Source organism: Neodiprion fabricii, chromosome 3 (assembly GCF_021155785.1).
Source record: "Neodiprion fabricii isolate iyNeoFabr1 chromosome 3, iyNeoFabr1.1, whole genome shotgun sequence".
NCBI lineage: Eukaryota > Metazoa > Arthropoda > Insecta > Hymenoptera > Diprionidae > Neodiprion > Neodiprion fabricii.
Window position 1 is genome coordinate 9,818,062 of NC_060241.1, and position 13,841 is coordinate 9,831,902.

The window sequence follows — 13,841 nt, forward strand, 5'->3', positions numbered from 1 at the left end:
TGTCATGAATAAGTAAATTTGGTTCAATTGATACAAAATAATCAATTTTCCGATAAGACTATTTGCCATACATTTTGGGAGCATTTAAAAAATGTCATAAATTTTTACCAGTCGATATTATTGCAAAATGTGTGAAAACTATTCAACATAATAAAATAAGTTGCCCCGATGCAGAATAAACCGATATAAAACAATTTGAGTCTGGCCCTATTAGACAATTTTTCGATGGTAAAAAAAAAAAAAAATCGTATTTATCCATATTAACATCTCCGCAATAAGTTGCACCTCTCAAATTCTTAGATGTTGATTAAAGAAAAGGTTACCCGAAACCATCGAATTGAAATTGAAGGACTTTTGAAATAAATATTACAAAATAAAACAGGGATGAAGGGTGAGTAAAACATGTTTATTGAAAATAACAGTTTCGTGACTGCTTTTAGTCACTGTCAGACTCATTTTCATTGTTGCAGTCATCAATACGTCCCAAAATATTTTTATCGTTTTTAACATTATAGGCAAGATTCTAAATGATTGAAAACAGTACTTTGGAAATCTCGGCAGCTATACAAAAGATTTAAAGCAAATTTGAAGTTAATTGCAATGATATGAGTCGGCTAAATTTTCTGACATTTTTAGAAATGTGCTCAAGGCAGATGCAAAATGTTTGAAAACAGTATTTATAGTAATAAAATAACAAACCCTATGTACACTTGGGAACAATGAATCTGAGACGACTAATTTTTTATACTAGACATGTTGGCAACGCAGAGAAACCTACAGCGCCACAGTCGGCCGAGTGCGAAACAACCTCAATCTCAATAAACGTAACATAACCCATGACCGTAGGATCTAACCTCAGAATACCACGGGGATAAAGACGTGTTAGATTGACTCATATTCTATTCTAACATGGCCGACTGTGGCGCTGTAGGTTTCTCTGTGTTACCAACATAACTGTCCAGTGTAAAAAATGTGCCATCTCAGATTCATTGTCCCCAAGTGTACATCTTCAATGTCAGACATATCGTGATATGATCTGGCTTTTTTTTTTACATAGCAGAAATCGTCCCTGTGACCTTGCAGGATTTTTGAAGGTTATTACGCCTCAAGTGGGGTCTAGGGTCATCTAAACTATTGATTGTTTATGATTTTGTTCTCGGTGCAATGAGACATGGTTTTGGTCCTGGGCTCTTGCACTATAAAACTGTGTCACAGAACGGTACTATGAAATTATGGATTCTAGGTGTCTGAAGAAGACAATCTGCCTCTACGTCTATGTTACCATTGTGCCGGTATACTTCTGGCATGGCATGAATTAGTCGAGGATTGTTTGGAAGCTGAAAGGACTCTTCTGCAAATGGAAAGTGAATTGAAACAAAAAAATCAGGTTAGTAGGTTTTGTTAAGGCGTCTGGCCACCCTGGCGGACTAAAAAATGCACTTTTTTTTTTAATTCATAAATTCAAAACTATGGGCCGGAATATTTTTATCTTTCAACTTAATATCATAAAGGGTTTCAAGAATAACATTGTGAATTTTTATTTGCAAATATTAAAAAAATGGCGCCGTGATGTTGGTTGTCGCGGAGGTCCTCCACACGATACGCGTGGTCCTTGTCCCACCTGGTACTCGGTTATGGTACATCTGAGAAAAAAAACAAAAAATTTAAGTCATTCTTAAGTAGTGTGACTACAATGTAGCGTAGCCTTTTTTTTTTTTGACCATTAGCAAAATTATGGTGAGCCGAAAAAAAAAATTTTCAAAAAAAATCCTACGTAACATTGTAGATAATGTATCTAAGAATATTCAATTAAAATTTGAAAGCAATCGGACGGATAGTTTCCAAGATCTCGAAGGCACCAGGTCAAAAAATGTAGTTTCGAGATAATCACCAAAGAAAGTAACCGTGCAGTTATTCAGCTGACGGCGCGATTTTGGTGAGTCCTACCTTCAATCAGCGATCCCTGGACCATAGACGACTTCTTCGGTAGCTGATTAAGAGTCTGGACCCTTTTTTGACTATCCCTTCGTGCTATTCTTGCTTCCTTAGAACCATTTTGAGCGCCAGTGTCTGCTGTAGCGCAGCGCTCATCGTCTACTGTAGTGCAATAACTGTAGCTGCGATCTCGGACTGTTAAGTTTAAAACATTCATCATCGGAAGAATACTCTTATACCCATCGTTGAAAGTACTGGTAGCAATGTACGTGGCAATTTGGACGATATTTGCACCGCTGGAATTCGTTTTTGGAGCCATTGACCAGATGACGGAGTTGACGCTTTCATTATTATTCTGCGTGAAGCCTCCTTCGCACCATTCTAACAAATCATCTGCAGTGAGGTCCTCATAAATAGGTCGAATGGTATCTTGGACTATTTGAGCTAGTGCATTCTTATGCTCATATTCGTCTAAAGTACCCATCAATTCTCAGAGGACAATTATCATGCTGCAAATTTTCATTGGTCGAGATTTTATGCATGAATGTCGCCCGAATCGTATTCTTCATTTCATCTTTCAAATGGCAGAATCTTCGAATAGCCAGACCGTAATATACTGTTAGCTCGTTGATTAACTTGTCGGTTAGCTTTCCTTTACCTCCAAGACCGCTTTTTTCTTTTTTACTGTACGAAGTCGTGTGTCAATTCTTTTCTGCACATGACCTATGCATTCTTTTTTCATCACTTTTTCTTTGTATGGATTGGCATTAACGATTCGTTTACACGTTTTTGAATCTCTGTCTCTATTTCTCCATTGACCTTGAAAATATTTCCACTATGCTGGCGACTTCCATTTTTCCAGCCGACCCTTCATGATTGGCGGCACATTCTTCATTATGATCTTCTTTCCACAGCTCGAATTCAATGGTGCCAAGATTTTTACTCCAATACTCACAAGCTTTGCAGTTAGAAGATTGAATTATTACTTCCATCGCTTTTCCTGAGTAGTATCCAATAATCATCGATACGCCATAGTGCGAAGAGAAACCACGTTTGCGCCAAGTTCCATCGCCAGAAACAGTCAACCCTGGACCTTTTTCCATCTCTGCTGGTAATTTTTGTTTTTCTCTCACAGCATTTTCCATCGATATTTTAAACACATTTTCTGCAGCGGTGAGAATTTGTTTGACAACGGTGTCGCAAAACGAGTGATATACGGCTTTCGGTAAATCCATGATGCCACAAAATTTATTGATTCCTTTCTGACCAATTCTCAATAATCTAAACGCGAATACGATTCGTCAATTTATGTCGTACGCCCTGTCATTAATGAGAGGACTTGAATTGACTATGGTTGGTTCACACAAGTCACACGACACCACTAACTTGAAACCGAGTCCACGAATACTCATTTCCGAAAACGTTATGTCACCGTCGCACTTCTTGCACTTCACAATGTGAATAAGCGCAGAAAAAACGGTCACAAATTTGATGATACGGTATCAGAAATTCCCACTAACCAGTACGTCGGTTTCTTTACCGGACTTCAATTTTTTTTGCCGATCGACTCGTACTCGCCTTTTCCGGCTCGATTTCATATCGATTAGCCGGGCGGTGATGACTTTTAACACTGCTCGATCGACTTCTTCGACTCCTCGAACCCTTTTCGTCCACATAATGTCGAGACGCTTGGTTTTCTTCCATTTTTAGTTATATTTTCGTTAGAATATTTTCACGTGCTTCTGCGTTGCACGTCGAATACTAATTGACGCTAGTGAAACTAGAAATACTGGACCTAAATTCCGAAAAGTGTTCTTACACTACTTCAGGTAACACAATAAATCACAATAAACACAATGATTCATCACATAAAAGAACACGATACGACAGCTGCATGAGCTGTTTGACCGCCCGCAGTGGCTCACTCTTCTAACCTCAACCAATTAAAAAAAAAATTTGAGAGTGGCTAGACGCCTCAAGAGTGAACCACTGTGGCCGCCATCTTTGTACTCGACGGCAGAGTTGACTGATGGTCAACATAGGAACTTAGTCGGTCAGGAGCGTCCATATATGCAAATTTTTTCATTTATGGTGTCTGGGGTTCCAAATTGCTGAAATTTTTTTGACAAGAACATGTACAGAACATTAATTCTTTGGTATCAAAGACTGATTTATTTGTAACGATGTAGGTTTTTGATTTTATTTCTGTGTTGTATTCCGGAACAGAAACCTATTTCACGTCTAATCACAGCATGTAATAGTATGATCAATTCCAAATAATAAATCAATTACAAACTTGTTGATCATCCATAGTAATATTTGCTTACGCAGAGATGTCATTATTTGATATAATAACATAGCTTTAGAATGGTCTTTAAAAAGAATAGGATTACCAAATAGATCAGTCAATATTTTGAAATAAAACACAAGTACGCATTTATGTTACTATCGACGTATACAGGATAATTACTTGTCAACTTTTTTATTCCACTTACTATCAGTTACAAAAATTTGCAAAAAATGTTTTCAAAAATAGTTCAACAAAAAGATCATATATAATTAGAGTGGTCCTTAAAAAGTTTATCTGGAAATGATCCCCAGATTGGCTGCAAAAAAAATTAGAAAACTTTTTCGAATATTGGAGAACTAAAATACTCTGCGACGATGATCGATCGCTAACTTCAAGTAATGAATGATGAGTGCAGATTGGGAATAACGACTAATCGATTTGTAATTAAATTATAAATGATTCAACTTTTTTTTTTATCTTCAACATTCAAAGAATTTTTCTGCCAAAGTTTGAATTGTTTCAGGAGTGTCAACGTACAAAGCTATGATATTTTCCTCATTTCCCCACTATGATGGAAATACTGTTTAAACTGCTGATGTAAAGTTCATTATTTGCATAGATTTTTCATCATCAGTGATTATTAGCGGTTCCTGCTCAAATTCGAAACTCAAAATGAATTTATGCTCACAGGCATCTTTTCTAGTTCAACTAGCTTGCTGACATTTGAAAAAAAAAAATTTTTTATTATTTTCAACCGATCCAGGTGCAAACTGGTTCAGATACAAAATTGAACCTTTTAAGGATCACTCTAATGATTATATTAAACAATGTTACATGCGTTGCTTCGTGTACTGTCAAGCTGATGGCCCTCTCAAAGTCAAGCGTGTACCCGACGCATCAATCAACCTTTAGCGTCAGAGTTCCTGTGAAATAAGAGACGATTATTTCGAAAATTGCTTTCCAATATCTCGTATGAGTTGTAATTTGAGAAAATGAGATTTAGAAAATCATGTGCAAGTTACGTAGTATGTCGAGCTATGTCTACTTATCATCCAGAATGATCACGACGATCCGTATACTGACTCCATATCATCTTCGTCATATTTCCATACGTGCACAGTATCACCTTCGGGGTTTTAGTCTTTCCACATCACACCATTTTCGAGGTGTTACCGTACACATTCTGGACTTCTTCAAAATTGTCTTGCAGTATTTGCTTCGTACAATTTTGTACATTTTCAACTCAGTGCTTTCTTGGAGCCCTTGCTGAATTCATCTCATGCCTTTCGAACTTCCAGGCTGTGTTCAAGCTATCAAGCGAATAAGCTGCAGATCTCAATCATATTCGGTATATACCTGGCACAGCAGTCTTTTGAAGACCAAGGTACCTCATCTAAAAAATTAAAAACAAATCTTCATTTCGCTTCCGAGGAAGCAGGGCTGCTATGCGCTCAAGTGTAATATTACGTAGTGCATAAAATTTTTTAGTCAAAACATATAATGTATGCAAATAAACTGTAAGCTAAGCTTTTTTGGTTTTATAGTGTTACTTCAATTCTTATCGTAATTAGGATGGTTAAAAAAATTGCTTGTAGTTGAAATTCGGTAGTTGGATTCTTTTCCATCGCAGCACTCAACTTTGAGTACGACTATGGTGTGTTGAATTGTATAACAGCTCCAGCGCATTAAGCGTTGTAAGAATTTCCGCTTCGGCAATGAATACGCTTCTCTTCTTTGAACTATCTAACAATAACATTGTAGCTTTCGACAGTGTTACTGATGACATTGTACAGCAAACTCTCGGCATGTCATCTAAGTTGTGTAATCGCTTTAAAGATCTTGTCATACGATCCTAGCACAATCCCAACCAGCATAATTTTTTCTGGCTACTTTCGGAATACTACTTTACAATTAATGTTGAATAGATTATTTGTATTTCTAAAATCAAATGTTCTGATTAGATTTATAAACTGTTAAAGTTTCTTGTTTTCTTTATTTTCTTCTTTTTATTTCAGGATAAATATATATTTTACTATCACAATTTACGAAGATAAATAATAGACTGGTTAGTGACTATTCGACTCAGTGTTGCCAGTCCAAAATTTTATTTCGTATTGGACGGTGGCGAGAAAACGTACTAAAACGTAACGAACGAGAAAAGAGGGAAAGATGCACGAAATGTTTACGTATATATAGTTGTGAGTCGATAAGTTATCAGTAAACTTCAGTTTTATCCACTCCCCCGAAGTATTAAATTGTTTTTGTAGCGATTGGTCTTATTTTCTCTTGTTTATTTCTCTGACGGTGTTGCCAGACGGACACGGTCATCACCCCTTAAACCCTAAACGTCTCTCGGTCACCCCTGAAAATCCTTCAAATACCACCCATTCTGCAGATCAAATGAAAAATACTTAAATACAGTTTTTCACAACGCAGTGTTGATATATCAAACAGCCCTGATAAGTCAGTACCATTTTCTAGCATTGATCTTCCCAATGCGCTCGTGGCCGAATGGCGCAAGGCCTCACTCACAACGCGAAGGTTCAGTGTTCGAACCTCTCAATTAACTTTTTTTTTTTATCCATGGGTGAATATAAGTTGGTGATATGAGAAATGAGAACGGTTACAACTCTTTAATTGCTAAAAAAATAATAATTCATTTACATTCAGCATTGTATTTAAAAAAAGGGAAAAAGGGGAAAACTCGGAAGCGACCACTGATTACTGAACTTTCGTTTTTGGAACCAGAAAAAGCTATATCACGTACATATTTATGATCATGCGGTTTGGCGATAAATTTTTTGACAAATAAATAACGAATATTAACAAAACGTGGTTTTTATTACTTCATTTTTTCACATACTTTATTGTCAGTGTCTGTAATGGAAACGTAATGCTTGATGAGACAGAACAGAGCTGGAAAGTTGAAAAACAAGTATTAATATGAAAGAGCTAAAAACGTTTCACCCCAAGTGATAGAAATAGAAACGGGAACAATTATTTTAATTTTGATATCAGTGAGGATTGAGCTCCCACGTGTAACACAAATTATTGCTCAACGCCTCTTTAGCATGGAGAATGCTTTCGCACGTGCCGACATGAAGGCGATTTCGTATTTTACTCTTTATCAAGTTAAGTTGGGAAAAAACTCTTTCAGCTGCCGCCGAAGAATGTGGCAAACCGAGTATCCCCTTAAGGGAGCTTTCCAGTGTGACAGCCCCAAAAATCGCTGTTTTTCGCGATTTTTTTTTTTAAAGAAAAAATAGTCTAATCGGTCTGGTTTTTTTTTGTATATTAATTGGGTATTGAAGAATACAAAACAATTTTTTAAAGATCGATTTATTTATTAATTAATATCTATAAAAATGATGAAACAATTGTTGCAGAAAATGCACTTGGATGTGGTGTCCACGTTGGGGGTCACAATTTTGATCTGAAACAAAAAACACAAAAAGATTATTGATCGGTATATAATTGGCTTTCGTGCTATGGAGGCTTTTTTCTTTTTTTTTTTTTTTTTTTTTGCAAAAATAGCGCCGGTTTGAAAAAAAAGTATCGATTTTAGCATTTTTTTTGGCAGTTTTTTTTACAAAAAAATAGGAAGATGTCAAAAAAAAAAAAAAGCTTCCATAGCACGATAAACAATGACGTTAAGAATATTGTGTAAAAAATTCAACTCGATAGCTTTAAAACTCTGCCCTCCAAGTTGGACACCGTTTTGAAAAATGCTGTTTCGAGAAAAACGCGTTCAAAGATTCAAGTGAGGAAATTTTAGGTAAATCGTTTACTTACGGTCAATCAGCGATGCCAGGTCCATGCAATATCCCTTCTGCTTCTTCGAAAGATCGTGCTCAATGGATTGTTCAGTCCGACGAGCTGTCCTCGCCTCTTTGCTGTCCAGGGACGCCTGGCGGTTTGCTTGGATGATGCGCGCATTCTTGTACTTAGCGGCGAAATCTGCGGCGCTCGGCCCTATCGTGCATCCCATCGTCTCCAAAATTTTTAAAATTGGGTCATAACCTTCATTGAAGGTGCACACAGCACACTGCGTAGCGATTTCTACTATCTGCTTGCCGCAGAATACGTGCTTTGGGTCTAGTTGCGACACACAGTGATTGATTGATTTTCAAGAATTTAGCACTCCAACCGCTTTTTTTTTTGAAAATTGAGTGCGACAAAAAAATAAGTCGCGCGACTAATTCACGGCTAATTAACGCCAAATTATGCAATAGTCCGAATTCACATTTTCGACAATTGGCGAGCCAAGTTCATGTACGTGCAGGTAGGAACGAGACAATAGAAATAACGGTCGCACGGGCAGACGGCCGACGCGGCAGCTGTAGCGCTCCGTTGCCTTCTTCCAAGAAATGCTGTACAGTAACCGAAAAAATCTGAATTTCGGCATGAAAATTTCAGGGAATGTTCGGAAGAGTGTATACTATTCGATAAAGCAAAAAAAAAAATCGATTTTTTGAAAATTTCACACTGGAAAGCTCCCTTAACTAATTTTGTCAAGTTCGGGAACATTGGAATGTCCAATCGAGAGTTCAACTTGAAAATATTAGTCCAAAAATCTTCGATGGGAAGATTTTTTTGGGCTTCCATTTCTTCCAAATCCGACAAAAGTCGCCACTCACTATTCAATTTTTCTATGTCATCCACGAGGTGTGGGAAAAACTTGAGTGCTTGTGTGGCAATACTGCTAATCTCTCCAGATAACACTATGCGCGGATTGAAATAGCTTACAAAAGATAAAACCGGGTCATCGAAATTAAACCTTCGTTTGATCTGTTCCGCGAGCATCACATAAAACCCCAAAGCATGCACTCTGAAGTTGCGCAACTCGTTTTGATCGATATTTTCGTTTGACATTAATATTTCAGCTTTTGCTCCGAAATATATTTTCTCCAATGCAATGAAATTTCGTGGATCAGTGACTTCAATGTTTTTAATCGGAACACGATCCAGGTATTCCTTTTTCACGTAATTCCTCAAAATGTTTCGGAACAAATCGAAAACTCTTCAAAAGAAGATGTAGTTGCGGTTTCTCTGCTTGAAACTCTCGATTCAATCTATTTACACTTTCGAGAATGTAAGAGAGAAAAGTATAATATACTTTGAAAATGGGATTTTTTAATTGATTAAAAATCGCTTGCGTTGCAGGCAAGTCATCTTCGAAGCACTCGTGCGTGAAAAAAAGGATCAAAGCTTCCCATTTCTGTAACACCCGATCAACAGCAGCCTGGATTGAAGAAAAAAATGCCAAGTTTGAGGTTGAGAAAGTACAGAAGTAAACAAATAAGCAGTCGAGACAATGCAAAATTACATGCACACTCCTGAACACAACCGATGTAACGCACTTACTTGAAGAGACAACCACCGCGTTGCACTCGGGTGCAACAGTTTGCGAGGTTTCAGTTCTACGAATATCTAAAACTCTTGTAATCTCCCAGATCGATTGCTGCTGTGCGAGAAGTAAGAATAGACTGCTCGTATCAAATCTTCTCAACTTCTTGGCAAGTTTTTAGCTGCAGCTGAAGAGCACAGATGAAATGAATGACAAACGCATCCAAGGACGAACAGAAGCTTTGAAGCGGGCTTGTACTCCGTTGATATTTCCCATCATTACAGATGCGTTGTCAGCCGCCAAACCGATCATATTTGTCACCGGAATGTTCTTCTCTTTGAAAAAATTGCAGATTGCGGTAAAGATATCATTCGCAGTGCAGAATTGTACTTTTATCAGCCCCAAAAATCTATCCTTGCATTCGTCATTATCGTAAAATCTCACTATGATAGCAAGTGATTTTTCTGTGTTGATATCGGTAGTTTCGTCGATTATTATCGAAAAAACACAATTTTGTAACTTTTCCGAAATGACTGATATCTGTTCCTTGGCGATCACGTCTTTTGTTAAGTTCGTAGCTTTTGTTCGGCAGCATTTTATCGCTTTTGCTATTTTCGAATCCGGGCATACAGACGCAACCAGCTTCGGCAAATGATCCATTAAGAGGAACAGCAAATTGTGTTCGTGCAAAAAAATCGTGAGCTTCAATTCAGCCGATTTAACCAGTTTCTCCTGTTGTTTTTTTTCGTCGTTAAAATGCTCACTAATCTTGACCGTCCTCTCAGCTTTTCTCATATTTTCTATATGAAAATCAGTAACCTCATGTCGTGTTAAGTGAGTGAACCCACCATTAATCGTTTTGAGACACGCCGTGCAGCACGATTTGTCCGACTTTTTTTCCAACCATGGAAAACCGTGTTGCCAGCTATCCTTGAATCTTTGTTGGTACGATTTACGTCTTTTCTTGGAGTGTTCTTCGACATAATGATCTGATGCATAGGAATCTTCAGCTAGACTAGTTGTAGTGTCAGTATCAGTTGTCGTACTTTCTGAACAATCAGAATTCTTTTCGGCATCGGCATACCTGCTAAAATCATCATCCATAAGTTTTGGATCGAAACAGCAGTATTTTTGTAGGGCGAATAGGACACATTTTTGTAAGCGAATAGGACACACAAAACGGTCATAATGGATTGAGCAAAATTTTCATGATACTTTTTATTTTATGATGACAATATATTTCTATAGAAAAAAAATCAAGTCATACATACTTATTTACTGGCACAACAGACAGCTGATTAATTGACGATATCGGAGGATTCGAAGGACCAGCCTTCTCAATATCCGATGAATCAACATCGTCTATCTTTCGTCGAGGAACGAGGAATCTGGGAAAAATGTTGACGGGTATTTTTTTTATAAAAACGAGCAGAAAATCAAGTCAAATATTCTATATACTAATGAAAAATGTTACTTACCGTCTCATCTTTGGACATTCGTTTAATACCGACCCGGATGAGAGTTTGTTTCCGCACTCGCTACCCTCACAGTCACAGTCCTCACACTTTGACCAAAGTCATATCGAAGATCTCGATACTAGTTCTAGCATTCGCAAAAACACAACAAAGAATAAAAGTCAATTGTCACTTTGTCGTTCGTTTGTCGTTTGTCGTCGGCGGCTCGGCGGTAAAGCCCCGAGTTCACTCCTCACACTTTGACCAAAGTCATATCGAAGATCTCGATATTAGTTCTAGCATTCGCAAAAACACAACAAAGAATAAAAGTCAATTGTCACTTTGTCGTTCGTTTGTCGTCGGCGGCTCGGCGGTAAAGCCCCGAGTTCACTCCTCACACTTTGACCATCTCGAATAATCTCGATGCGCCGATCGCGAAAATCTCGACATTAGTTGATTAGTTTTAATTTTGAATTGGTTTTAATATCCAGGAAAACACACCGAAGAATAAGTCACTTGTGTCAATTCGTCGTTCGTTTGTCGTTTGTCGTCCGCGCCGTCGGCGGCTCGGCTCGGCGCACTCACTGTTTACGAGCGAGGATTGGTCAATCGTTGCTAAAGAAGCGCTCATGTGCCTGCAGGGCAGAAAAAGTAAGCTGAAGATGAATTTTCCCATCAGCGCCATCTACTGGCGCGATCTACTTTTTCAAACGTAAGAGATCGACTATCGGCGTACTAGCGTACTAAATCCTATTCAAAGGTAATAGGTCTGTTACAATTGTAATAGAGTGGCAACACTGATTCGACTACGCGACTCAATCGTCGCCTAACGACGGCCATTAACTACCGTACGCTTTACACTCTTCCGCCGCGGCCATTAACTGCCGTACGCATTTCACTCGACTACGTCTCTATTCTCTTCCGCTATCTGTTCGCAACTGCCCAACCGCTTCTCATCATGGCTGCGCCCGCTCCACACTTGCTTCCCTATCAACGTCGCATTCGCTCGACGCGCCATCTGTATATATATATATATATATATATATATTCTATATATATATATCTCACTTTTCCGGCAAGGCTCAATATGTCTCTAACAAAACTATAACTGCAGTAACCGTAACCAGTTTTCCTTCCACTAGGTAACATATTTCATGATTCAAACTTTGTTTTCGTAATATTGGAGTTAAAATATATATCCCCAACATTTAGCGGCAAGTCTTAAAATAACATTCTATCTAAAGTCAAAAGCAGAATAATGAATAATGTACTTCAGAAAAATTTGTCAATGGATCTCATTATCTCTTTTTAATTATTCGACGGTAGAGACATTTTCGTCACAAGTGAACAACGATAAGTTTTAGGTTATACACGCAAATTACGTACGGTTACCCTCACGAGTTATTCAAAATTGATAAGCATTTCATATGGACACTACGACGATCTAGCAAATTATAATAAATCTAAATAGTTTCATATGTTTTGTTCAAATACTTACCTATATATTTCAGCGTCAATTTATCATATCGGTTGAAATGCAGCGGACGGGGCCCACGGGATTTGGGTTCGGCCGTGGCCTGGCCTCGCCGGCTCAGCGTCGAGCCGAAAAATTAATGGTGGCGCTATCTTATATCAATGAATTTTCGCGTCGTAAAATATTGGTAAATAGAGTTTAATCAACAACGGAGTTGCGATTAACCTATTCGGGCTGCTGCTTTCTTGTGGGTAAAATATATTCCAGTGGTATGTACATCGACATATAGTATGTCAATGGGTATGTCAGTAAGTGCCGTGAATCGTTAAACAACCGAATGCTATATGCTACCAACGTATTTTTTTTTTTTTTATCAAGTTCTCTCAACTGAGAGATAAAAAAAAAATACATAAGGTTTGGGCACTAGCCCATACAACCATTTTTACACTTGATATTACAGTTTTCTATTATTTCACATTTTGATTGAATTACAATTATCTGAAAATTTTATATTACAAATTATTTGAACATTTTATAGATTATTTCAACATAAAATATGTCATTATATTAGAAATTAATTTTTAAAGATGCAATCTCTGGCGCGGGCGGCAGCGCCATCTCTCGGAATTTTATTTAAATGGTGGGGTTACAGAGACTAATATCCCGTAGAGAAATACATGTGATTATATGGGACAACTTGTTTTATTAAATAACGTTTTTAGCTTTAATATTCGTATGCAATCTACATATAATGGTCAGTAGTGTATATGGGCTATTCCGCGTCAACCGGATCAGTCATCTCTCAGATATTTTTTTAATTTGGGGAGTTAGATTTTTGTGCCAAAGCGCGAATCTCATAATGCAAAATTCGATTTTTTATTAACAATAACAAATTAGACTCCCATTTTTTTTCAAAAATTCATAACTTTGGCAAAAAATTAGATACAATAAATTTTTTTTTTTCAAATTACGCGGAAAGCTCCATAGAATTTAAAAAAAAATACGAAATGGTAAAAAAAAGTTGTTATCAATTGTTTATTTAACAATTAATTTTTCAAAAATTTTTAAAACAGTGACTGACACGATCAAAAAATTTTTTTAAAATTCTGACATGTTCCTTGAACTGTACTACAACCTGTGAATTAATTCCAGAGGGGTGTTTTTCTTCGTTTTCGAGCAAAAAATCATTAAAGGTGTCGATGCGCATGAAATTGCGGCGCGCCCAGTCTCTACGTAATGGCGGGCGGCCGGTTGCCGTCCACCGCTACCCCGCGGTGGCGTCGCAGCGTTATTTTAGAGTCATTTTCATGATGTAGGACATGATTGAAGAATCTGAAAAAA

At 37.5% G+C, this 13,841-nt stretch overlaps 2 protein-coding genes across 2 annotated transcripts in view; one reads left to right on the plus strand and one right to left on the minus strand.

Moving 5' to 3' along the window:
• LOC124178622 overlaps window positions 1–13,841 on the plus strand; it is a 107,547-nt gene that overhangs the window by 4,176 nt on the left and 89,530 nt on the right. Inside the window, exon 3 of the mRNA XM_046562107.1 lies at window positions 1,244–1,387. Coding sequence (XP_046418063.1) covers window positions 1,244–1,387 — 144 coding nt within the window. The remainder of the gene's footprint in view (window positions 1–1,243; window positions 1,388–13,841) is intronic.
• Window positions 1,381–3,861, minus strand: LOC124178624. Its single transcript, XM_046562110.1, has 2 exons — window positions 1,948–3,861; window positions 1,381–1,643 (listed from the first exon to the last, which is right to left on the minus strand). The coding sequence occupies exons 1-2, from the start codon at window positions 2,417–2,419 to the stop codon at window positions 1,633–1,635; spliced, it is 483 nt and encodes a 160-aa protein (XP_046418066.1). The 5' UTR covers window positions 2,420–3,861; the 3' UTR covers window positions 1,381–1,632.